Raw genomic sequence first — 26,524 nt, 5'->3', positions numbered from 1 at the left:
ATGTTTATCAATTTATAAAATATAAAATATAAAATATATTTTATACATGTAACGTTGTTCAGTCCGATTCGAAATTTTTCGCTTTTTTTTTTATAAATTGAAAAAGACCACCCGAATTATTCGAGAGGGTTATAAGCTTAAATAAAAACTCATAATTATATTAAAAAAACCCTATAAATTGGTTTGATATGATTACGTTCTGTCGGTACCATCAGTTTTCAAAATTTTTTACACCCCTACCCATGATAACGAGATGTGTGTTACTCGATGGAAAAAAAGGCAAAAAAGATGAGTGCAAAATGCATCATTAAAGGTGGAAGATCTTAAAATGTGAAAGCATTTATATGAATAAATTTTATACGGCCATCTTTTGTTACTTAAATTAAAAATTAAAATACATAGCTAGTCGGTATTAGAGTCGACTGGCTATTTTTGATCCTTTTCCCAATAAAAATGTGTAAACAACTCTTCCTGACAAATATATCAACTACCCAATCACAGGACAGATGTCACACACACCAACAAACTGAGATATTTATTTATTTAATGTAGAAGACTTAATTGCTAATTTTAAAATCGATCCAGGTAGCTTAACAACTAAACAACACTTTACATCTATTTCAATTTATGTGATATATAATATTTTTTATCTATCAAAAAAATATATATCTAAAAATAACTTAATTTAAATTTTTTTCTTTTACTCTTAATGAAATAACTTACTATCACAAAAATATCTATAACTTATTTTAAATTTCAAATTTTAGAAATCTTCCTTCCTTTTTTTATCATCATATCTAATTAAGAATCCATTTGACTTAGCTTAAAAAAAAGCAGCTTATAAACTGAAAATCAATTTATTTTTTTGTTTATAAACTAAGCCAAACGGGCCCCTTATTATTTTTGGCTTATTTTAAGCACAAAACGACTTATAAGCTAACCAGCAAAACACTCACAAAAGTTAAAAATAACTTATAGGTTATTTTCAACAACTTATAAGTCAAATAGGCTCTAAATTATATCACATAAATTGAGATAATTTGTATATAATTAAATTATATTACACAAATTGAGTGGGAGATGAACAAAATCATGACAGATGTCACACACAGCATGGAACATCATCTATATAAAGTTTATACTAGTATCAAATCAAAGATACTGATCTTTGCTACTTCAATTTTGCTATCTCATAATGGACCCTTTTGGACACCACCACCACCATCACCACCGTCGTGACGACGACCGTGAAGATGAATTTCCACCTCCCGGTCGTCGTTACGACGAACCACCACCACCTCAAGTTAGCCATGTGTATCATGCTTCCCATGAAGGTGGTGGTGGTGAGCCTAATTACGGCCGCCCTGATTATCCACCTCCACAGATGATGGATAATACTTATGGGCGGCCTAATTATCCTCCGCCAATGGAGGATAATACTTACGGCCGTCCTGATAATTACGGGCAGTCTAATTATGGCGGTGGCGGATCTTACGATTCACCACCACCAAGATCTGATTATTATGATGGCCCACCACCACCACAACCACAAACAGGATATCCCTCAGTTGAACACGTGTCACATGAGAGTGAGAGTGTTCGTGATGATGATCGTCATCATCGTTTTCAACCACATGTGCCTTCATTTTTCCATCATCAAACTAGTTCAGATCCAGAGCTTATGGAGAAACCTTCATTTAGGGTTTATACTAAGGCTGGTACTGATTATTCTCTTACTATCCATGATGGGAAAGTTGTTCTTGCTTCTAATGATCCATCAGATCCATTTCAAGTAAGGTTCCTTTTTTTTTTTTTAATTAAGAATAATAATCCCTCCGTCCCAATTTATGTGATATAGTTTGATTAGACAGTTTATGAAAGGAAGGAATACTTTTGAAACTTGTGGTAACTATTTGTGTTACTGTAAATCATTTCATTAGGGGTAAAAAGGAGAAGTTTAAAGTGAAATTATTTCTAAGATAGACTAAAAAAGGAAAGTGTATCAAATAAATTGGGACGGAGGGAGTATAATTTTTGGTCCCTAAATTATACTCCCTCTATCGCAATTTATGTGACACCGTTTGACTTGACACAGAGTTTAAGAAAGATAATACTTTTGAAATTTGTGGTAAAATAAAAAAAACCTTAGATACTTGTGGTTGTAAATCATCTCATATTGTTAAATTGTTTCTAAATATAGAAGTGTGACATTGTTTTTGGGACAGACTAAAAAGGAAAGTGTGCCACATAAGTTCGGAATGACTATCCCTCTCGTCCAGTCCACAAAAATGCCCCTTCCTTTAAGTTGTGGCTAAAAAAAATTGAGACAGAGGGAGTAGGTATATTCTGATTTTGGTTCTTGTGATATTCGACGTAGATGAAGCACATGTTCAATTAATCGAAATGTGTGTTTTTAGTCCTTTTATGTAAGAAGTATGTTGTATTTGAACTACTTTTAGAACTATATTGTCGTCAATTAAGGGGCAACAGTACAAAGATTAACATAACACATGAGTAATTAAGTGGTTGAACGACTAATAATTACGGTAAATTTGTGAATATTCAAAAGCAAAAGGATCAAAAATGCACATTTCAATTAATTGGAGGTTAAACGTGCTTAGTCAGATATCATAAGGATTAAAATTAGCATTAACAATTATTGAATACCCAAAATTGCGATTAACCCTTTTTTTTAAATTTACTTTTGTTGTTTTCTGTGAATTTGTCATAATGGGTGGAAAATGTTGCAGCACTGGTATAAAGATGAGAGGTACAGCACTAAAGTGAAGGATGAAGAGGGATTTCCAAGCTTTGCTCTGGTTAACAAAGCTGCAGGACTGGCCATTAAGCACTCTATTGGCGCCGGTCATCCTGTATGTTTAATTTTTGGTTGACTATAAGTTCTGAAAAATTAATTAAAAAAATTGTTTCTTATCATTCTGTTTGGTTAGATATTGCTAGTTTTGTGTGCTTTATAGCTTGATTATAACCTCAATGATGCCTATAAAATGTTAAACTTCACATAGGAATGAACTTTGATAGGCAACGGATTGCTTTGTCCTAGATAGGAGATTAGAGATTTCTACCTAATGCAAATGCTATGACTTGCTGGGAATGTTTCACATGTTGTCTAGAAAAATAAGGGAAATGAGTTAGTTCAAAGTCATAATTCAAAGAACTCCCATCTTTGGGTTTGCATTTCTTTAAATTCCAACTCACGAGTACCATCAAATGCAAACAAGCTCATAAAGAATGTATCTTACAAGTAGACCCATTAAAATTGTCCAAACAAGTATATGCATCTTCAATTTCAAAACTAGGGAAAACTCAAAGAATGGTTGTTTTTATCAAGTACGTCACCAACATCTTCAACTAATGTGTGAGCACCACAATTCAATTGCATAGAAGTACTAAGTAAAGAATCATCAAACTCACAATTAAATGGACTAACAATTCCACTCAAGTCACTGGCAAACTCACATTAAGTAACTATAGAGTTAGGTTTAGCCATTTTACCTTAAGTAGCTCCTAAACACTCTTCTTTACCTTGGTTTTCCAAAATGGAGAATACTTGCTCACTTGAAAGTGTTAAACTTCCTTTGATTCTTTCAATCTTGAAGCTTTTCCAAAGGTAGCTCCTTTCCATGTTCTTCTTCGAGAATACCTGCAAAGGAATCCACACAACTAGAAGACAAAGAAGAAGATAGGTTAGAGTTAGTAAAAGAAAGAAGCTCACTCAAGCTCTCTTGATTTTCTCTCCTCTCACTTCTTACCTCTTGCGCTCTTCACTTTTCTTTCTGCTCTTTACTTTTTTCTGCTTGTGACTATCCACACTTATTGTTCAACTTATTTGCCCCTTTTTTACTCTTGGATTGTCACTTTGCTCTTGCTCCTCTCAGTTTTGTATCTCTCATCTCCACACTTTAATCTTTCTTCTTTGTGGTTCTTGAGGTTGGAGTTGTGGTTGAGGTGGGAAAGGTAGTGGTTGTTGTGTTGGAGTTGGTGTTTTGGGTGGTGGTTGGTAATACGGATATGATTGGTAGTGGGATGGTGAAGGATAGTAAGATGGTGGTGGGTAGTAGGATTGACGTTCTGGTGGTGGAGTTGGTTCTTGATGTGTAGTTGGGTGGTAAGATTGGTGTTGGTAGTAGGTACGTGGTTGGTAGTTAGGTGGAGAAATATAAGGCAACTTTGGTGAAGTAGGTTGCGTTGGTGATTTTTGTGGTATTTGGAAATGTTGTGGAGGAGTGACCATTTGAAAGGTTGTCCAAGATGTGGACTCACTCTTGCAACTTGGATGGATGGTCCATGAAGCCTTTGTTGCACTTGCAAAGGAGATGGTGTAGTAGTTGAAGTGGTAAGCGTCGGACTACTTCCACTTGTTGTTGCAAGTGAGATTCCTTCCCTTCAGAATTCAACCTTGCATCCGTTTGATGTTTCGTATGGTCATTTCGGCGATCCTCTCATTCTCGTCATAGGACATAGACCTGACACCATGCATTGGAGGCTCATTTCTTGGATCACCGCTTAGGTTTAAGGTTTGTCCTTCCTTCATAATCCAAAATCAGACACTAAATGAAACACACCATTTTCGTAAGTCTCAGATCCAAGACTCACCCAAGAAGTTTGTTATTTTAACAATGATGGAACAAATTTTGTGCCTCCAGTACGAAAGGAAATTGGAAACAGTAGCACAAAGGTATTATTCGGTTCAGTCAACTGGTTTCCACTCCAAAAACTACAAATTAAGCTTCCAAAATTCTGAGTAGCTCAGATTTTCGAGACCAAATAACTCTAGGAAGCTATGGGTATAATAGTACCTGAAGTTCAGAGATGTTCGGCAAGTGTTCTTCGTTTTCTTCAAGTTCAGCTGCAATGAATTCGAACTCCAGCAGTAGCTGTGGTTGGTTTCAGCTCAACTCTTGATCTCTAACATCAAATAGCAACCACAACCCTCAAATTTGTGCTTGCCCAGAGCTTAGAACTGTGTTCTTCGAACTTTAGTTTCAGGTTGTCAATCTGAACTCAACCGAAATGAACTCAAAACTTAAGTAAAACCTCGCAGCAACATTCCAAAGAGAACCCAGTAATCAATTCGAACAAACAGTCACGTGACCAATATAACACCATGACATCTTCAGAGAATCGACTTCGAAATTATATACTCCCTCTGTCCCAATTTATGTGGCACCCTTTCATTTTTAGTCTTTCCCACAAAGAATGTCACTTTTCTATAATAAAAACCCATTTAACTTCAAAATTTCCCCTTTTACCCTTAATGAAATGATTTATAGCCACACAAACGTCCAAGGTTTGTTTTGGACTACAAATTTCAAAAGTCTTCCTTTCTTTCTTAAACTTTGTGCCAAGTCCAATGGTGCCACATGAATTGGGACGGAGGGAGTATATATTTTGTCCTAGAAGGCTAGAACCAGCCTTAAACTTGTTCAAATCACAGTTTGAGCTTCACAAGGTCTTAGCAACTTAAATTTGACATGGTATAAATAAAACAAGATAGTTTCCTTAACCCGACTATTCAAAATAACCTTAGATGTTCTGAATATAAGTGTAATTCTTTACAGAAGATGAAAATGAACTGTCTTGCTTTATACTTTTGGTGTAAACAGGAGTATATGGAAGATCTAGAATCATTTATGGATGTCTTAGGTTCTATATAAGTTTTTGTTATAGGATTGAAGATCTGAATACTCCTTTGTAACTATGGAGACCTGTAACTGTTTGTGGCAGGTCTGCTTTTTGGATAAATATACGAGTGCTACCTCCCCCCCCCCAAAAAAAAAAAAAAAAAAAGAGGAAGGCATAAAGACTCCTATAATAAGCACAAAGATAGCATTCTTGTAATCTCCCAAGCAAGCACAAAATGCAACTTTAAGCTTACCAAACCTGGGAGAAGTCTTAGGTAGACCAAACATAGATATAGACTGAGGTTATGGGTGAAGTTCTTTTAGAACTATAGAAATTGAAAATAGCCATGTTAAGTTTAAGTTTTGAATCCATTAACTGCAGAAAACCTCATAGTTAATGGGAAATTAATGAAACAAGATCTTAGGCATCTTAAACTTTATTCCTTGTGATAGGAATTGCTATTGTCCTGTTGCCTACAGATGGCATACACGTAGTATATGCAACTTCATCTGAATATTAGCCTTTCTTGACTCCATGTTCCTTCTTTGCTGCAAATCCATGAAAATGGAATTTATTATGCCCCGAGGGAAATGAACACACTATTGTTCAAGGCCCCTATCTTACTAATATTACATGGCTTCTGAACGGGTTTGAGCATAGAAAGTTACATTCCTATTAATTTTTTTTTTACAGGTGCAGCTCGTCCCCTATGACCCCAACCATCTTGATGCATCAATCTTGTGGACAGAGAGCAGGGATGTGGGTGATGGTTATAGAGCAATTAGGATGGTTAATAACATTAACCTCAATATGGATGCATGGAATGCTGATAAAGAGCATGGAGGTGTCCGCGACGGGACCACTGTTGCTCTTTGGGAGTGGTGGAAAGGAGACAACCGGAACCAGCACTGGAAGATCGTCCCCTACTGTAAGTCTTGCAACATCGTAGTGCAAAAATTGATTGTTTTGCTTGGAACCCTGAAAACCTGCACTCTCCCCCTCTCATTGTCTTCAAGTTTATGCTCCATTTAACATTCAACAATCCTCGCTTGTAAGACCATTTATACTTTCTTTTTTGGGGCAAAATTTTCTTCGCACACTTCGGCTCCATGTTGTTTGATATGAAATCACTTTCACAAAAATTGCGTGTTTAGTAGTCTTATGTTGTTGAACAGTGGGTGAAAACACATCCCCGTTAAGCGTTAAGACGTTTTAGCTATAATTGTTTTTGCACTCCTATTGTTCTCAACATTTTTTACATCAACATAGCCACACTTCCTCTAAAATTACTCCGTTACCTAGTGATTCAATGCAAATCCTATTTTGGTTTTGATGAGCTATATGTCATTTACTTGTCAGTTAAAAAGCATACTGGGGACTTGACCTCATCCCTATCTAGTTTTAATCTTAGGTTCTTTATTTTCTAAGCATTTATATTAATTAATTTTCCTCTTTTTCGTCAAAATAATTTAATTGCAGGATATCTTGGCGAGTGAATCATGGCTGAATGAGTTCGAATCGATAGAGTTTGATGCTTGTGTTTTTCTTTTCATGTGGCTTGTTATGTGTTTTGTACTGTATTCCATCTACCTCCAAAATAGTAAACGTATAATGAGAATAAGAGGGGAAATGCTATGCATATTGTGGGAGATGTCATGGCTACAGCATGTGACTTGTATTTCTTATTTGGTGTTATACCAAATTAAAGCTTGTTGGTGAGTGCAGGGTGCCTGTATGTAAAACTCTGTATCAATTTGATGTTTTTAATGTCTAGATACATATTTCTGTGATGCTAAATATGGTGATGTGACTCATTTTCTACGTTATAAATTAAATAGTATATGAATACGGAAAATTACTAGCTCTATTTATATGCTAAAACTTTTTTTGTGGTAACTAAAACAACTTTCAGCATTCCTTAGTACCATTTTGATCAGCTAGGAACAAGATTCACTCAACGAGTAGTATAAGTTGGGTCTCACCCTCAAATTGTGTTAATGTATCTGTCTTCTATATTATTACTAAGATATTATAATAGAATCACATTAGACATAAGGTAAAAACTTACACGCACCAGGTGTCTACACCTTTAATTAAGTTAATCACAGAAGACAAATTACATTCTATTAAGGAGTCTTATTTTTACAAATAAAAAATTAAAAGGAGAGAATAGTAATAACGTAAGTTTGAAAGTTTTAGGGTTGCTGCCAGTGTTGTTTTTTCTTTATTTCCCGCAGTTGTTCTTCTAACATTTTGTTTCCATTGGTGATTTTATGAGAAATTTTGGTACTTTTTCAAAGATGCAACTAGAAACTAATATACAGTATTATGCCAAAAAAACAAAATCGAGAGTATAGATTGGAAAAAGAGTTTTGCAGGTAAGCTTAGGATATTACTTGTTGATATTACTTGTTGCTAAGAAGTAAGAAAAAAATAAATTACAAAAATAATTTCTCAAGTGTGGAATTTTCTTTATATTTTTATTGAGTATATGAAAGTGCCATGAACAAGAAGTAGTCTTCTTCTTTTATATTTTTTCTTCTTTTCCTCATCAATAATTTGTCATAAAATTCATCTTCATTCTCTTGTACAATTTGTGGATAACTTCTGACATAAATGTATGCCTAAGGATGGAAAAAGAGCCTTGAGTTTTTCCCAATTGATTTCTGGTTTTCTATAACCTCCTGTTATTCCTTGGTCGATTTATTTGACATTAATGTTATGTTCCTAACGGAGATTAGCAAGATATTATTAAGTATTCTTTATATTAGTATTATTTTAAGATCATTAGCAAAATACTAACTATGGTTAAATACTAATAATTGTAGTTAAATAAAGTGACACATGTTATTTATCTACTGGCCGGGTGTAAACTCCAAGTGCAGATAAGTTACGTTCTTGTATCAACATTTGCAGAAAGACTTAACTTCATTTTCCTACCGATATCAGGCTCGAAATAATTCTGAATTCCTACTTTTCAAGAGCACAGGTGGCCCTTCATGATATTGAGTGGCCTATTTTCCTCGACCTCCATATTTTCTTGATTTAAGAAAATAAGGTGAAATAAAATAATTGGAAAAGAAAGTAGAAAGAGGTGAGCAAAAACAAATGGTTTCCATTTTCAATTACATCAAGTGTTTTCTTATAAACGAAATTTCTGAAACATATAAACTGTGTTTATTTGCACTCTCTAGTCTCTATGTGCTAATTGTCTATGTTCTTATCGAAATTCAATTTATATGAATTTTTAAATGATATTTTTAAATATGTTTTTTTTTTAATTATATTGATATGAAAAAAATTGCAACCTATAGTATTTATCGTGCAGTTTTTGAGTATCTAAATTCTAGTTTTAAAATATTAAGTTGACTAATTCAATTTAGCTTGAAAAATTAGTCAAATTGACTCTTGATAAGCAAAAAGTCACATAAATTGAAACACAAAAAATATATACTTCACACCTAGTAGCACGAAAGAGCAATGGGTTTTCCGTACTCAGAATACTAAATTTTATGATAAATAGTTTAAGTTATATACATCAATAGTGTAACTTTTATGTATACCACCACTGAATTTTAACCTGTGATACTAGATAATTAAGTTACCTTTTTTACCTAATTACCCATCAATACTTATAATGAGATTTTACCTATAATTACCTAATAAGTGACTTAATTATATAAAATAATTTACATCATCAATAGTCTATTTTCTTTTGAATTTTTCTGGACTTCTTTCACACAAACAGTTAAAAAGTTAGTGAAACATAACTGCCAACCTCAAAATGAGTCTTTGGACACCCGTTGTACCCGCCATGTGTTTCTTCTCAAAGTCCATTGTCAATGGTATATCTCTATGTATTTCCCTTATATTTTCTATTTTTAGGAACTTATTTAGGATTTATGTAAAGCAACTTTCTCTTTATACATGGCTTCCCTCTAAACAACAGGCAAAAGGCGAGTAACTGGCAGAGTCACGATTTGAAGTTTATGACGTTTTGGATGCTAATCTTTTTAAGTTATTGAGTTTTAAATCAATTATCCGTACATATTCAATGAATTTTCGAATGAAAGATACTAGGTTCGACCGAACGCGTAACGGACATGCTAGCTCCTCCCCTTGAGATTGGGCACAAACAATTCTCCAGTGATTCGCAAGAAATACCTAAAAACAACACAAAAAAGATTACTACAAGCGAAAATAGAGAAAAGAATAGGAAAAAAGAGATATAGATACAATATTAGTTGCATAAAAAAGAAGATAAAAAGCTATGGCCTTTATAAGTGGGAATATAGTTTTGTTAATATTGCTCATATGCTTAGCTTCATTAATCCCAAATTTGCATGCCGGAATTGCTGAATTTGATGAATATTTGGAAAAGCAAGCTAAGGAAGCCCTCAATTCTTCCCTTGCTGCATACAATCAAAATCCCGAGGAAGTTACTGATACATTCAATAAAGAAGTTGGAGAGTAAGTAGTTTCTTGATTCTTTTTTTTTTTCTTTCTCTGCATGCAAGACTGTGTTGCTCGGACTCTTCAATCATACCGCCAGGTGTGTGTCAGATCCTCCAAAATTTGTGAATTTTTTAAGGATCCGCCCATGGTGCGGCAACATTTTTTGGAGGGTCCATGCAACATAGCATGCGAAAAATAGGGTTCAATGGACGAAAGATGTATATAACCGATACTCCCTTCGTTCTAATTTATGGGACATAGTTTGAGCCAGTACAGAGTTTAAGAAAGAAATGAAGATTTTTGAAACTTGTGGTCTTTAACATGTCATATCATTTGTGTGGCTATAAAACTTTTAAAACTTGTGACCATAAACATGTCATAATATTTATGTGGTTATAATAGTTTCTCATTAAGGGTATAATGGAAAGTATAAAGTTAATTGTTTTCAAATTTAGAAGTGTGTCATTCTTTATTGGAACAGACTAAAAAAAATGAATTGAGGGAGTATCATTTAGTTGTTGATTGAGATTTTGTTATGTGAGCCCATTTATTTAGGTCCAATATTTGCTAGAAGGTTTTTAGGCTAGCTCGAGATTTATATGCTAGTAGAAAATGTAGAGCACCTCTAATGTTAAAGAAACTATTTTTTGTAACATTTGATTGAGACGAGCTTAAATAGAGCGACATGGACAATGAGATTTCATATAGCCGACCTAACTTGTTTGTTTGAGATTGAGACATAGTTATAGTAGTTGTTTATTTACTTTCACTTGCACAAGGTTTAAGAATAATGACTTAAATATTACTTGATGTACTATGCAGTTCATTGCTAAATTATACAGGCTTAAGGAGGCATCTTAAAGAAAAAAGTAGTTGCATGGCAACCAATCCAATTGACAGATGCTTTAGGTGTGACAAAAACTGGGCTGAAAACAGGAAGAAGCTGGCAGATTGTGCTCGAGGATTTGGCCACAAAACGACCGGTGGCAAAGCTGGAAGGTACTATGTTGTCACCGATGACTCGGATGATGACGTGAAGGATCCAAAACCGGGGACCCTTCGTCATGCTGTGATCCAAGAGGAGCCATTGTGGATCATTTTTGAGAAATCAATGGTAATTAAGTTGAAGCAAGAATTGATGATCACGAGTGACAAGACGATCGATGGCAGAGGAGTCTCTGTTCACATTGCCAATGGCGCTGGCCTAACGATCCAATTTGTGCATAATGTCATAATCCACAACATTAGGATCCACCATATCATATCTACCTCTGGTGGCATGATTAGGGACTCTGTTAAACATATTGGTATTAGGACGGTGAGCGATGGCGATGGCATTTCCATTTTTGGTTCCAATCATATCTGGATTGACCATTGCACTTTGTCACAATGTACTGATGGACTCGTCGATGCCATTATGGCTTCCACTGCAATTACCATTTCTAACTGCAAATTCAATCATCATAACGACGTAACGTTACTCTTCCTACGCTAAATAATTATGTACAGTCAGACCTCTTTAGAACAGTCATATAACAACCATGTTTCTGTGGGACTAATTTTTCCTATTATGTTATGCTATATGTTCTCTATAACAACATTTTGCTATAGCAGCCAAAAATTTTCCGGACAGACAATGCTGCTATAGACAGGTTTGACTTAACTAGTTGAGTTAGTTTGATAACTAAATAGTCATTTACAATGATGATTCAGGTGATACTTTTAGGGGCAACTGATGCCTTTCCTCAAGATTCAATAATGCAAGTCACAGTTGCATTCAATCGGTTCGGGCATGGATTGATTCAGAGGATGCCAAGGTGCAGGTGGGGATTCTTCCATGTTGTCAACAATGACTACTCTCATTGGGAAATGTACGCGATTGGTGGCAGCGCAAATCCCACTATTATCAGCCAGGGTAATCGTTTCAAGGCTGCCAATAATCCTAATACTAAGCAGGTAGGCTTCACCATTCACATCACATCTTTTTGGAAAATTCATATATGAATAGATCAGGTAGTTTCACAAGTATCTAGTGCCATTAGATAATCACTTTTGGTGTTGCAATAACCTCTAAGTAGAGAGAACGGGGCTCAATTGAATCCCCTTCATCGGGACATTACTTTAGAAATAGGACAAATACGAGATTTTTGATTAGATATAAATTGTTGAATCCCCTTGACGTAAGGAAAGATTCCGGTATAGTAGCAACAGGGTTTCAAGAATTGTTTTAGGTCATAGGTTCAAATCCGAAGTGTGACATTCTAATACATTAAATTCCTGGCTTAGCCACCGATCAGCTCAAGACACTATCCTCTCCATTAGGAAATCGGTCCTAGCCAAGATGTAACATATTTTGAATAGTTGTTAGCACTGCACTATTGGTTGTACTATATGGATTTCTAACATGCATGATGATGCTAAATGAAGGTGACTAAGAGGGATTACGCACCAGAATCCGTGTGGAAGAACTGGCAATGGGTATCGGAGGGCGATTCTTTCTTAAATGGAGCTTACTTTGTGGAGTCAGGGCCACAAACCAAGAAAAAAGCTGCATTGACAAAACCTCATAGGATCAAGTTCAAGCCTGGTTCATATGCAGGCCGACTTACGCGCTATGCTGGTGCGCGCAAATGCAAAATCGGCACACCTTGTTAATCGATGATCTTCTTACCAGTGGCGGAGCCAGGATTTTCTGTAAGGGGGTTCAAAAATATGAAGAAGTAAACATACGAAGAAGCCAAGGGGGTTCAACACCTACCATATATACATAAAAAAATAATTTTAACTTTCAATATACACTGTAATTTTCTGCTGCCCTCGGTTACACTTGGCTCCGCCCCTGCCTCTTACGTGCATAATATTATGCATCTGTGAGAAGGAGCTAGCTAGATTTGTGAGTTTTGACAGTAGGAAAATAGGATAAGAGAGAAATGGTTCTGATAAAAGTTGTTGTCGTTTTTGTTTTAGCTTCTTTCCCTGTCAATTCTTGTGACAGAAAAAGGTAAGTATAGGTATTGTCAAAGAATGAACCAATTCTCGTGTAAAAAGAAAAAGAAAAAGAAGGTAACTTTGATTTCTAGAAATTTATGTTCTCTGTTTGTATTCAGTGTAGGCTGTATGTTCCCAAGAGTGACATTTTTATAGTTCGAGTCTAAGACAGTCAGAGGAGGATGAAAATTTGAAGTTTACGAATTTGAGATTCTAGTTCTTTAAAGTTATTGGATTTTAAATTAATAGTTTGTACATATAGACAAATACAAGATTTGAACCAAAGCTACTTAGTTTGGTCGAACCTATAAGTTATATACTGGCTCTGCCACGGAAGACAGTGGGTGCACATGCACCAATTACTTGTATGTGAGATTCCAATTGACAGATAGATACATGGTTCAAGCAGCTGGAAAAGTGCAACTAAGCTTTGATATAGAGACAAATTGCTAATTTATACAAAGAGAATTGGAAGATTCATGTAGTCCAGCTAATTTATACCAAAAAGCGTTGTGGTGGGATGAATATGATCTACACATTTTTAGTCAAAGGTCTTGAGTTTGAGTTCTAGGTATGGAAAAAATCCCGTTCGGGAGCAACTTCCCCTTAAATAGGCCTTACACAACGTGAATTCGATATATGTTAATCAAACAGGATCTCATTCGGTTAGAGGAAATTATTTTTCCAAATTTAATATTACAATATCATATTAGCATACACTAAATTCTTTGGGAAGCAGAGTGGTATTATTTTTATCAGCTTATTAATTAATGTAAATAATTTTATAAATAATTACTCATTAACTGGTCTGATTGGAAAAAAAATATAAAAATGGTCCTTATCTTTAGTAGTAGGTTTAAAATAGTCCCTTAAGTATTAGTTGAGCAATTTTGATCCTTTAAATTTATCAAAAATAAGCACTTTCGGTTTGATATTTACCAAACTCGGATTATTAAAATTTAATCAGAATTATTAAAGTAGAAAATATTTAACGGGAAACAATTCAAAAATGCATTTTGTTTCCAACTAAAAATGTTAGAAACTTGGAAAATCTCCAAAATTCTATTATAAAAATCTTGTCTTCTCAGCTTCAGCTTCTGTCTTCATTGCCTCTATCTATCAAACCTATTGTTAGTCTGTTACACTCCAAGAGTACTTCTGTTCTGCCTCTCCCCAAATATAGGTTTGGTTACTTTGGAACTGGGACGCAGTTGTTCTTCTAGGGTGTAGCTGGTTGGTCAAAATTTAGTAATTATTTTCTCTAAGAAAACATCTTCCAAATGAGAAAAATGATTTTCTTAATGAAAGTAGATAAAACAAGTCCAACACACCCCATCCCACCCAACTACCATGGTCCCCGTCCCCCTCACCCCCACCCCAGCCCCCGCCCCATCCCCATATTGCTTGTGTAAGTTATATACAAATGCTTTTAAGACAATATATTTTTTGTTTAGTTACCAAACACAAGAACATAAATAAGAAACACACTTATTTTTCAGAAAAATATTTTACGAGAAAGAAAATATTTTCTTTCGTACCAAACGCACCCTTAAAGTAGGTGTCACGCCCCGAACCATGGCCTGGACGTAACACGGCACTCGGTGCCTGACTGCATGTGACCGAGCGAACCACATGACTTGCTGAATCATCATGATACATAACATAAACGGAATATAACGTGAATGCATGATGAGCCTTTATAAAAACGTAGTAAGTCATAATACTTAATAAAAATACTTGTTTAAACATGAGTGCGGAAATAACATGAATGAGCCAAAATGGCTATACGACTCCGAATGTCTGACATGACATAACTGACTTGTCTAGTCTATGAAACCTCTATCATGAGTCTGACTGGAAAACATACTTACTGGGACAAGGCCCCCAGCATACCTTAGATGCATAACTAATCATAAACAAAAGTTAACTAAACCCCGAATGAGATGGGGCTCACCAATAAGCTGGTACGTGCAGATCCTAATGAGCGGAGGCGTCGTCCTGTAAGTTTGTACCTGCATCGTGAAATGCAGGCCCCGGGCAATAAAAAGGGGACGTCAGCACATTGAATGTACTGGTATGTAAAACAACTGAAAGAAATAACATGGGACATAGAATAACATGATAAGAACTGAAACTGAAAACCTGGACATGAACATGAGCATGAGTACATATATATATATATCATCAGTAAAACATGATAAGTAGGGAGAGCAATAACTTATAACCGATCCATGGTCTGGTGCTTGCGTCCCGCCAGCAGAACACTCAGTCCTTTCCAGGGAACATGAGATTTGATAAAATATGAAAAGATCCAGTCATTATGAGAGATCGTTCGGGACATGGGTGGAGCGATCCTCATCCTACGGTGGCTACGTAGTTTCAGGCTATCTGAAGCCCTCCTCGGTAATTAATGCAACTCCCAAAACATGAACATGTAAAATAGTGGCACTTGCTGCCCATGGTATATCATGAATCATAACTTGCTTTTACATAGTGTTCATGAATCATAACTTGCTTGTATAGTTTCATAAGATAACTTGTCATAGTCTTGCAAAACATGTTTTTGGTTCATGAGTAATAACAATAGTTCGTAATCATATATATATACTTGACTTGAAAACATGCTGGTAACCTGCTGGATGAAATCATAAAGTTTCATATAAACATAATGAGAACAAATGAGGAAGAATTCATGATTCATGGATTAAGCTAGGATTCCTAATAACCGTAATGGAAGATTAGGAATACAATAACGAATATAGATACAAAATTCATGTACATAAATACATAAATACGGGCTACCAATATGTTGGGTTTAATGCCCTAGGATTTGAACTTCATAGATTTTAAGAAACGGATCATGGGGAAGAACGTTGAGATTCCCACATGTGGATGGAAGTTCTACATACCTTAACTTCCCACTTTTGAGCATATCACAATGTCCTTCAATCCCTTCAACTTTAATCTATAGCAATACAGGTCATAGGGACTCTATATTAGCAACAATATCCATGCTTTGTTCATCTAAGCATTTTATCAAACACTTGGTGGGCATGAAGTTCCACAACCTTCATTAATGGTGTTTTCTTCACCCAATCCCCATTCTATTACTTCTAGCTGATTCTACAATCTCAATTAGATGTCATTAACATCATTCTTCATCACCCACATGAATACAACTATCCCAAGTCAACAATCCAAAAACTCTAGCATAGTTCATATAATTCTCTTTATCAAACCCATTTATTATTCTCCCAAGAATTCATCAATTCACAACTATAAATAATTAGGGAGTAGAAACATTACCTTTTATGAGCAGCCACCACGAAAACAACATCCCCAAGTTCGATCTTTAGCTTAGAACGACGGCAACAACTTGTACTACACTTTATCCTTCATGAGCCTCGAGATTCGGGGCCTTCAACTTGATTGATTCTCTACTTTTTCTCTCTAACTCTCCTCTCTCTCCCTCTAAAATCTGAATATATGAGAAAATGAGGCTGCTAGGGTGAACATTTCCCTTAAATAGCAAGGGGAAATGGGCCTGACCCGACTTGAAATCGGGTTGGGCCTAGTCCACTACCCAGCTTGACCTTTCTGCCTTAAAACGTCCATATCTCCCTATCCCGATGTCACCTGTAGGCCCACGACTATGGTTGGAAAGGTATTTAAATTATCTACAACTTTCATTCTTTGAGTTTTCCCAAATTCCCAATTAATGATAGGGTTATGGCCTCTTGAAGTCAGGTGACCCGAAACGTACTTAACGAACCAAAGGACGCCCCAAAGGACGCTCCGTAACACGTGTTACGGCCCGTAACTTGGGACCGTCCCTTAGTGAAAATTTCCAGTGAGTTTCTGGAAAATTTTGGGACGTTACGGCTCCATGTTCCGGCCCGTAACATGTGTTACGGTCCGTAACGTCCCACCGTAACACAGGCAGAATTTCCAGCGAAGACAGGTTTCAGTAAAATGGGCATAACTTTTTGTACGTAGCTTTGTTTGGGCTGGACGACCTACCGTTGGAAAGATATTTCAAAGATCTACAACTTTCAAGGAGGAAATGTTCCCAAATTCCTTACAGATTGTTCCGTATACTCATTTTAATAGAGGCATGGTGCAAACTCACTTGAAAACGCGCTCCGTAGGGTAGTTTCCGACTTTCTTTTGCTCAAGGAATCTTCTCATGTCTTGATTGGGTTTCAAACACCATTTATACAATACTCAAATTGGGTTCGTTATACCCCCGTCTTACGAGTCAAATCTTATCCCGAATGCACGAGGTGTTACAGTAGGCTTCTTTGTCAATGAGTCATCATATCCTCCGTTGAAAACAGTACTATTTCATTTTGTAGGTGCTTATACAGCAATGCTTAATTAGCATATTTGGTGCTTATGCTAGTAGTTTTGTCACTTTGCTTTTTTCTTTTTTCCTTTTTGAATCATTTGGCCTAAGAATTCAAGTTTTGGCTACAGCTTCAATTTGAATACTTTAAGGAGTAAATGGGTTTTTGTGGTAGCCACTATTTTCTTAATTGTTATTTAATTTTTATTATCTTGAAGACAAGCTATTGTTGTCTTAAAATACATGTTATTTACCCGTATTAGAACAAAAATGGGCTTGAATAGAGTGGAACAAGATAAAAAGAGATTCTTATACACGACCCCAAGTAGTGTGGGCATGAGGTTTAATTGATTTATCATTCCATTTATATCAGCTAAGATCTTTTTTAAGGGAACTTACGTAAATGTACCCTTTGGCCAACTAGTTTACCAACATGACCGAAGTATACTCTACCTATATACTTCAACTGTATATGTTGTGTATAGATATGTATATTATATGTATAGTATAGTATATTATATCTTCAACACTGTGTACATATTTTGTATATTTGACGGTAATTTTCCCCCTTTTCAATGCCACTACATATTTTGAAGTTTCTTGATATTTCTCATAAAAGAAGCCCAAATAAAATATTCCATCAATTTAAATAATTACAATTTGCATATTTGAATAAATATGCTCCATCTTCCTATCTGCAAAGCAAGAGTATCCTAGAGAATTGTGGGGCACAATACGAAACTTGCTACTTTTTGAAATCTGTAGTTTCTTGAATCCAATGCAGCCTGATCTGAATTAGATAGAGCAAACATGTGGTCTGAGCTAGTGGTGGAAATAAGATTTTCACTAAGGAGATTCAAAATAAAAAAATAAAATAAAAACACATGAAGAACTCAAGGAAATTCAACATCAACTTTGTATATAAAAAGAATAATTTTGACTACAATGTAATTTTCTGATGAAGGCCCCTTATGCTATCTTCCTAATTAGATGAAGTCAACCTGAAGGTACATACTAACTATACCAAGACTTTATTGGATATTAAATAACTGAATTATGGTTGGCATGTAATAATATTTTATGTTGGTATGATGTTGATGTTCTTGGCAGTATTGTGTGTTTAAAGGTAAATGTCTTTATTAATCCATATGGCTCGGAGGGGTGTTCATGGGTCGGTATGGGTCAGTTTTAGGTTAAAATCGAAACTAAGCCAATCTAGTCGATTTTTAAAATTATTAAAACCAAACCAAACCAAATATAATACATATTCATCGGTTTGGTTGTAGTCGGTTTGGTTTGGTTTGGGTCGGTTTTTCGGTTTTTAAGAAAATTAACGGTATTTCTCTCTTTCATGTTTTTTTTCCTACAATTAGGAGAGAATTTTCTATCATTTTCCAACTTATAATCCGTTATTAGTCTTTTATTGTGGTAGCTATAGTTTCTTGCATTATGGAGAAAATGTCTTAAGATTTATGATTTTAATTAAGTCAATAAAATTTATAAGAAATACAAAAAATAAATCTAGATAAATCTCATATAGTTGTTTCTTTGAATAAATGAGTTTGAATTCATGAATTTCTTTTTTAAAATCGGCTTACAGTATAACGTTCATTAGCCTATTAGAGATAAATAAAATTTTGCTTAAAAAGTATATAAATTATTTAAAAGTATTTATAAAAACTAATATATTGTATGTATATATATATAATTATAAAAATTATGTATAAAATTTGTCGGTTCAGTTCGGTTTTTTCTTTGGTTTGCTTTTAGTAAAACCAAAACCAAACAAACCAAATATTATCGGTTTTTAAAAATTCAAAACCAAACCAAAGTAAATATCGGTTTATTTAATCGGTTTGGATTGGTTTTTAACCAAACCGTGAACACCCCGGTTGGCTTGCTGTATAATCACTTAAATAGTTAGATGTCAATCTGTTAAGTTAGCCATCATTCCATCTGAAAAAGGTTCCATGGCCTGCTTCTTATCAATTAATAAGTTAAAGAATTTAATCAGGTGAGAATTTAGCTTCTTGGTAATTACATATTTAAAGGTTGGCGTAACAGTTAAATCCTCATGGCCTACTTCTTTATCAATTAATAAGTTAAATATTAATGTATATCAATCTGCAGGTGTACAATTATTGTATTTCAACTTGTTGACACACTCATTCACTTTTTTTTTTCATCTGAAAATGGTTCCATGGTTCTGTGTCTTTACTATTTTTTCTTCCTTCTTGTTCAACAAATCAAGTGCCGAGCTCATAACTTCTCTTCCTGGACAACCTCCAAATATTTTCTTCAAACAGTACTCTGGTTATATTGTTACAAATTCTCAACATGGCAGAGCTTTATTTTATTACTTTGTTGAAGCAGATTCAGAAAATGCAGCATCACTTCCCCTTACTGTCTGGCTCAATGGAGGTACATTGATTTCTCTAATTAATAACATCAATTTTTGGCACAATACATCGATATCCCCTTAAACTTGCCAGTAACTTTCATTTAGACACTTGAACTACGACTTATTTCGATTGAATACCTGAATGCATGATAAAGTATTCCTATTAGACACGTTCAATTATGAGCATTAGGCTCAACAAGTCGTAAAACCTTAGACTTGTTCCAATTGATGATGATGCATATAATTAAAGGAGAAGACATATTTTATGTGATTAACATCTTTACGTAAGGACCACTTGACTTTTCCAAAATTATGAGCCAAAAGTGTCTAGTAAGAGCATTTTATCATGTGTTCAAGTGCTCAATATAAACAAGTTATAGTTTGAGCATCTAAATAAAACTTGCCGGCAAGTTCAAGGGTTGTGGATGTATTCAGCCTTAATTTTCGCTTATAAGACCTGAAATGAAAAGGAAAAAAAAACAAAGATCGTTTAATTTATTGAATCTAAAATCTTAGGCCCTGGTTGTTCATCTGTTGGTTATGGTGCTTTTATGGAGCATGGTCCTTTTCGGCCAGGGAAAGATGGGAGCCTAGTGAAAAACAAGTATTCTTGGAATTTGGGTAATGTTTCTTATTTCTTGAATGATCATATTGAAATGATTCTACACCCGAAAATCTGATAACAGTGACTGATTTATATTGGTAAACATGAAACAGAATCGAACATGCTATATGTGGACTCCCCGATTGGGGTAGGATTTTCATACTCAAATACAAGCTCAGATCACATCAACTGGGATGATGCTGCAACTGGTACACCAGTTTTCCTGAAATAGCCAATAATATTTGCAAGTCAATGCAGGAAATATTTGTTTTTACTCGTTCTAATCTTTCTACAGCTAAGGAGAATCTCCAATTCATCCTCAACTGGTTCGAGAAGTTCCCCCAATATAGAAACTCGGAAGTGTACATAACTGGGGAGAGTTATGCAGGTTGACATATCTGAACTGGCCTAATCTATATGGTCCTTTTGTTGTACAGTCAAACCTCTCTATAATAACATCGTTTATCCCAATATTTTCTGACTACTATAGCGAAATGTTGTTTAAGAGAACAAATAATATAACACAACATGAAAGATCGGTTCCACAGAAAACATATATGTTACAGTGAAATGTTGTGATAGAGAGGACTGACTGTATATACTCATTTTGAATACTAAGATTTGTTCAGCTAACATATTTTTGGTTCTTAGGTCACTATATACCACAGTTTGCAGCATTACTGCTTGATTACAACAGAATGTCCAATGTCAAACCGATCAAACTTAAATCAATCGCAGTAACGTTTACGTTATCCTTGAACTACCAAACCATGTTTTCATATTCCAGCTATTTGTTGATAATTGATTCTTTTTCAAATCTTCACTTAATCCAATGAATTTGCAGCTGGGAAATCCACTGCTAGATATTGAAATAAGCGTGAGGTCTGCTGAATATCTATGGGCTCATGGTGTCATTTCTGATGAACTGCTTGATATGCAAACAACAATCTGTAATGAAACAAGGTACATGCTGGAGTATATACATAATGACATATCTAACGAATGTGCGGAAGTGTGGAAACTCAGAATGGAAGAGATGGGAAATGAAATAGTTAAGGATGATATACTCTTGCCAGCATGTGTATCAGCAGGACAACTACGGGCCCTTGGAAACCTCGGCACAATACACGAGAAGGTATGAAAATCTAAGCTCCATGAGAACTATGTTTCAGACATAATATCACCCACTCGGAATTGGAGCATAACTTGTTGCAGCTATTCTTTTGACAGCTTTATAATAAAGTAGGAAAAATTGCAGATCCATGCCTTACTGAATGGATAAATCTGTACCTTAACAAGCCAGAAGTTCAAAAGGCACTACATGCCAACACCACTTACCTGCCATATGCCTGGGAGATCTGTTCGGGGTCGGTGCTCTCCTTCTTTTACTTTCCCTTGCAGTAATGTTTGTGTATCTCTTCATCTAAAAGCTTTAAACTATATACTTATCTAAAAGTTGAAACTATATACTTACATTTATTTATGTTTGAGCTAGTGAACTTCTCAGTTAATGAACAGTTTCTCTTGATGTGAGCAGAACTATCTATTGAATTATTAACCAAGCGCCCCCCATTCCTACTTTGAGGAGTAGATTAAAGGGCTTATCGCTTCTCTCATTGCTGCTCCCCTTATTGACAACTAGGTAGTCTAGGCACATTCTTAGACAGCTCTTCTCTCGTGTTCGTAGTACCCTAACCCCTAGGGAATTTGAATCCCCATCGCCTCCTTGTGTTGAATATCCCACATCGGTGGGTATAGCATTTGGTCCTGGACAATCCTTTCCTCTTGAGCTAACTTCTGGAGTTGAGTAATTAGGCCCAAGATTCATTTCTTAATTTATCATGGTAACAGAGCCAGACCCACCCAATCTTGTTTCACCTGATGTTAGGCCCCCATCTATATTGATGACGTTCCAGATGTCCAATCTTGGGCGTGCCGTGTGGTGCTGGTGGTTTGGGGGGGGGGGGGGGTTCGTTGAATATCCCACATTGGTGGGGATAGGGTCATTTGGTTTCCTTATATGGTCTTTATCTTCTTCTTTCTTTCCAAATTCACCTTACATTACCGAACTGGCTTAGTAAAGTAGAAATCATTAGTTGTCACCTGTTCATAGTCAGCAGTGCTAGAGGGGTAGCTTTGATTGCTCAAGTTGCCCTCTCAGGGTTGAATATGAAAAAAAAAATTATTTTTTCATCTAAAATCTTAAACTAATAAACATAGAATATTATATTTATTTATTTAATGTTTACAATAACCTTTACTTTCTCTTGTCTACTTGTTGCTTGTGCAATTATAAAACAAGTTTGTTAATATTTTCAGACCCCTTCAGTATAAGATAGAAGATGCAGCTATAGACGTTATACCTCTGCTGTCAAACATTCTAAAAGAGCATATCCCAGTTCTGCTTTTCAGGTTAGTTTATTAAGTAGTCCCTCTGTTTCAATTTATTTGTCTGGTTTTAATTTGACACGAAATTTAAAAAATTAAAGAATATTTTTTGAATCTTGTGGTCTTAAAATAAAATATATGAAATGTAAGAAAATGCCCTTTAACATGGCATATGGAAGTTGAAACTAAAGAGATGTCAAAAAAGGTAAGATATTCTTTTTTATACGGACTAGAAAGAAGACAAACAAAGTGAAACGGAGGAATACTAAATATGATCTTCACAATTTTAACAATTTTGCGGTCTAGGTATAAGGTGTTTTCGGTTTTGTTAAAACTACTATACTAAGATTGTGAATGTTTTGTTTTTCCCTAGTGGAGACCAAGATTCAAAATTACCACTGACCCAAACTCGGAAAATAGCTAAGTTGCTTGCTCAAGATGTAAAGCTAGTTGCTTTTGATAAATATGGTCCTTGGTATGATGGCTTGCAGGTATGTTCCTCTGTTCCTGCATTGTTTTCCGGCTTTCTGCTGTGCTTAGTTTGGTTCATACGGGAAAAACTCTTTAAAACGTACATTAAGAATAGGGTCAAGGTCCAAATCTGCCCCTAGACTATACGATCTAGAGAAAACTTACCCTCTGTTAAAAAAGTGTCTCGCTTTTACCCCAATGTTACCAAAATAGCTCAATTTTCCTTTCTGGGCTAGCGACAACAGCATAAAAGGCAAATTTGGACCATTCATAAAGTTCAAGGACAAATCCGGATCACTGACAAAGTTCAAAGGCAAATTCATTTTTACCCTAAGCAGTTTGTTTAGATCCAACTGAAGGTAATTAAGTCTCACTAACTATGATAACCATTAAAAGAGGTAGATAAATACATGTCAGAGTACATCAATTTAACTAATTGAACATGTGGGTTCTTTTTTCCTTTAATCCGAACTTAATTATGGTTTTTAGTTTATTGTCTTCCGATGTTTATTATTTCCTCCGTTCCAATTTATTTGATGATGTTTGACTTGACACGGAGTTTAAGAAATAATGAAAGATTTTTGAGACTTGTGTTTTAAAATAAGTCATAGATATTTGTGTGACTATAAATCATCTAATTAAGGGTAAAATGCATATCTTAAATTTAAAATGTTACTAAATGTAGAAAGGTGTCATTCTTTTTGGACTAACTAAAAAGAAAAAAGTGTCACATAAATTGGGACAGAAAGAACACTTGATTTAGCCCAATCAAATTGGAATAGTTGCTACGACAAATTGTAAGAAATCTTTTAGTTAAAGCAACCAAACGTTATTTGCTTCTAGGAGGAGAGAAGTAAAATAGTTTGCCTTTGAACTTCACGAATGAACCAGATTTGCTCTTGAATTTACAAATGGTCTAAACTTAACCTTTATTTTTTGCCTTTAGCCTACAAGGGCAAATTAAATTGAGCCATTTTGGTAATGGTGAGGGTAAAAACAAGACGCTTTTTTCACGGAGGATAAACCTGCTCTAAATCGTATAGTCCAAGTGCATATTTGAGTTTTTTCATCACTTAATTATAAAAGCACTCGCTTCAAACCTACTAATTCTAAAACTTGGATCATCTCTCTGCTGTTGGGATCTAACAATGAAAACATGTGTATACATAATTTGTTGAATAATTACAGATCGGAGGATGGAGTCAATCATTTGGAGGGCTAAGGAACGATGCAAACGTTACATACTTAACATTTGCTACAGTTAGGGGTGCAGCTCATGAAGTGCCCTATACTTCTCCTTCACAAGCTCTTACACTTTTTAGATCATTTTTGAGAGGATATCCTCCACCGCGAAAGAGCAGCACCATTGCAGCCCAGTAGCTGTGCATTCTAATCAATCCGATGAATCTCTTTTCGGCTGTTCTCTAGACTGCAATTACAGATTCTCAAGTTTTGTTTAGAGTATTTGTAGTACTCCTTTTTTGTGATGGATTTTAAATAAGCCTACTTATTGAATATAACTTGGCCAGCCATAGGTTTTACCTAGAGGGCCAGTGGAAACTTTTGTTTTTATATTTAAGGTGTTTTGTAGTATTTAAGCAAAAATACCACTTTAGGAGATATACGGGTTTCTCCTTAGCGAAACGGATCTGCAGTAACCACACAGGTCGTCTAAGTTCTCTGTAGGCTGTATGTTCCCAAGAGTTACAGTTTGGTGCCATTTTGTGTGGTTAAGTGTCTCATTGGTTGTGGTATGAGTTGCTTGTTTCCTTAAATGGTCCCGGTAATTACTTCCTATATAATCCAGAGACAAATCCATAATTCAAAAGCATTGGAGTGCCATTAATATTTCCACATATTTTGTTTAGAGAATATCTTTACATTTTTTATATATGTATATAGTTCGAGTCCAAGACAGTGCCGCAGTGGTGGACACACGTGCACCAATTACTTACTTTTTTTTTTGCGCGGATTGCCCTTTATTTGGGCTGGTTTTTAATTTTTGCCCTTCAAATTGGTGGTCTTTAAATTTTACCCCTCGCCTAACACCCCAAAGTTGTGGGTTCGAACCCCAGCTCAGTTAAAAAGAAAAAAAAAATTCGCAAGGCAGAATTTTGCAAATCTGCCCAGCAAAATTCTGCCTGAAGGGCAGAATTTAAAGACCACCATTTTGAGGGGTAAAAATTAAAGATCACCTTCAACGAAGGGCAATCGTGCAAATTGCCCAATTATGTGCGAGATTCCATTTGCATACAAACACATGATTCAGGCCTGTGACCGTCTGACGGATGTAGAGTACGATTTACACGTTCACGGAACCCATTAGCTTTTGCCCGTACCATGTATATATAATAAGAAATCTACTAAAATATCGATAAATATTTGACCGTGAACCCAATTATTATTGTATTTTAATTTGAGGTCGTTATAGGAACCCATAAACTTCAAATTCTGAATCCGCCTCTGATTCAGGTTGATGGAGAAGTGCAACTAGAAGAGCTCATATACAAAGACAAATTGCTTATTTTGTACATGTCAATTAGGACTTAAATCATGTGACATTAAATGCAGTGTTCGAACCTTTCAATATTCAGGTTGATGGAGAAGTGCAACTAGAAGAGCTCATATACGGAGACAAATTGCTTATTTTGTACATGTCAATTAGGACTTAAACCATGTGACATTAAATGCAGTGTTCGAACCTTTCAATTTATGTCCATAGTTTCGGGGGAAAGGGCGTGAGATGCTAAGAGATTTAAGCTAATAAAATTACAACTTCCTATCTGCAAAGCATGATTAATCCTAGTGATTGGTGAGAGGATAAGCAATTACAAAATAGTGCTCTTACGAATTTGTAATTTTCAACCAGATTAGTTCAATGCAGCCAGATATATTCCAGATAAAGTCAACCTAATTTTGGCACCGGAGGATGTGATTTAGTCGTTTTGGAGGATCGAGCTCATCCTAGGTAAGAGAGTAGGTAATCGGTGAAGTAGTTGAAGTACACGCAATAATTTTAAACACCACCATTATTAAAAAAAAAAAAAAAAAAAAAAAAAAGAGTAAAAGAATATCTCTTATTATTATTTTTAATTACATAGAGGATCATGGAAGACAAGGAGGAAGGCTGACAACAAGAATTTAACCCATACCTATTATGTGAAAAACTCTCGCCAGTACCACTAGATTGTAGTCTTGATCGTAGGCGGATACAATGTAGTAAATA

The 26,524-nt window shown here is 35.3% G+C and overlaps 3 protein-coding genes across 4 annotated transcripts; all 3 read left to right on the top strand.

The window, feature by feature from the left end:
- The first annotated feature begins 1,153 nt into the window (after positions 1–1,153).
- LOC132626120 (ricin B-like lectin R40G3) lies at positions 1,154–7,443 on the top strand. 2 transcript variants are annotated; one of them, XM_060340871.1, is made up of 5 exons: positions 1,154–1,349; positions 1,410–1,792; positions 2,751–2,873; positions 6,340–6,574; positions 7,126–7,443. In XM_060340871.1, coding segments are annotated over exons 1-5 (897 nt in total). In that variant the 5' UTR covers positions 1,154–1,195; the 3' UTR covers positions 7,128–7,443. The 2 variants fall into 2 exon arrangements, with proteins under 2 accessions (XP_060196854.1, XP_060196852.1); XM_060340869.1 differs by having other exon boundaries at positions 1,155–1,792.
- A 148-nt stretch (positions 7,444–7,591) lies between these two features.
- Positions 7,592–13,501, top strand: LOC132626119 (pectate lyase-like). The gene is made up of 4 exons (XM_060340868.1): positions 7,592–10,116; positions 10,924–11,572; positions 11,815–12,057; positions 12,529–13,501. The coding sequence occupies exons 1-4, from the start codon at positions 9,917–9,919 to the stop codon at positions 12,754–12,756; spliced, it is 1,320 nt and encodes a 439-aa protein (XP_060196851.1). The 5' UTR covers positions 7,592–9,916; the 3' UTR covers positions 12,757–13,501.
- On the top strand, positions 13,032–24,870 carry LOC132628330 (serine carboxypeptidase-like 45). Its single transcript, XM_060344119.1, has 12 exons — positions 13,032–13,102; positions 13,209–13,216; positions 19,565–19,855; positions 20,352–20,456; positions 20,553–20,648; positions 20,735–20,827; positions 21,091–21,176; positions 21,284–21,574; positions 21,670–21,806; positions 22,759–22,851; positions 23,201–23,318; positions 24,487–24,870. The coding sequence occupies exons 1-12, from the start codon at positions 13,032–13,034 to the stop codon at positions 24,676–24,678; spliced, it is 1,581 nt and encodes a 526-aa protein (XP_060200102.1). The 3' UTR covers positions 24,679–24,870.
- The last annotated feature ends 1,654 nt before the right edge of the window (positions 24,871–26,524 follow it).

This window comes from Lycium barbarum, chromosome 2 (assembly GCF_019175385.1).
Source record: "Lycium barbarum isolate Lr01 chromosome 2, ASM1917538v2, whole genome shotgun sequence".
In the NCBI taxonomy this organism is placed as follows: domain Eukaryota; kingdom Viridiplantae; phylum Streptophyta; class Magnoliopsida; order Solanales; family Solanaceae; genus Lycium; species Lycium barbarum.
The sequence above is the reverse complement of the archived record's forward strand: the minus strand, read 5'-3'. Positions and strand labels throughout refer to the sequence as shown.

Coding starts and splice junctions, on each gene's coding strand:
- LOC132626120 (XM_060340869.1), top strand. CDS start 1,196: ATGGACCCTTTTGGACACCACCACCACCATCACCACCGTCGTGACGAC. Junction 1,793..2,750: donor ATCCATCAGATCCATTTCAA/GTAAGGTTCCTT, acceptor AAAATGTTGCAG/CACTGGTATAAAGATGAGAG. Junction 2,874..6,339: donor CTATTGGCGCCGGTCATCCT/GTATGTTTAATT, acceptor TTTTTTTTACAG/GTGCAGCTCGTCCCCTATGA.
- LOC132626119 (XM_060340868.1), top strand. CDS start 9,917: ATGGCCTTTATAAGTGGGAATATAGTTTTGTTAATATTGCTCATATGC. Junction 11,573..11,814: donor AATTCAATCATCATAACGAC/GTAACGTTACTC, acceptor ATGATGATTCAG/GTGATACTTTTAGGGGCAAC. Junction 12,058..12,528: donor ATAATCCTAATACTAAGCAG/GTAGGCTTCACC, acceptor TGCTAAATGAAG/GTGACTAAGAGGGATTACGC.
- LOC132628330 (XM_060344119.1), top strand. CDS start 13,032: ATGGTTCTGATAAAAGTTGTTGTCGTTTTTGTTTTAGCTTCTTTCCCT. Junction 19,856..20,351: donor TACTGTCTGGCTCAATGGAG/GTACATTGATTT, acceptor CTAAAATCTTAG/GCCCTGGTTGTTCATCTGTT. Junction 23,319..24,486: donor CTTGGTATGATGGCTTGCAG/GTATGTTCCTCT, acceptor GAATAATTACAG/ATCGGAGGATGGAGTCAATC.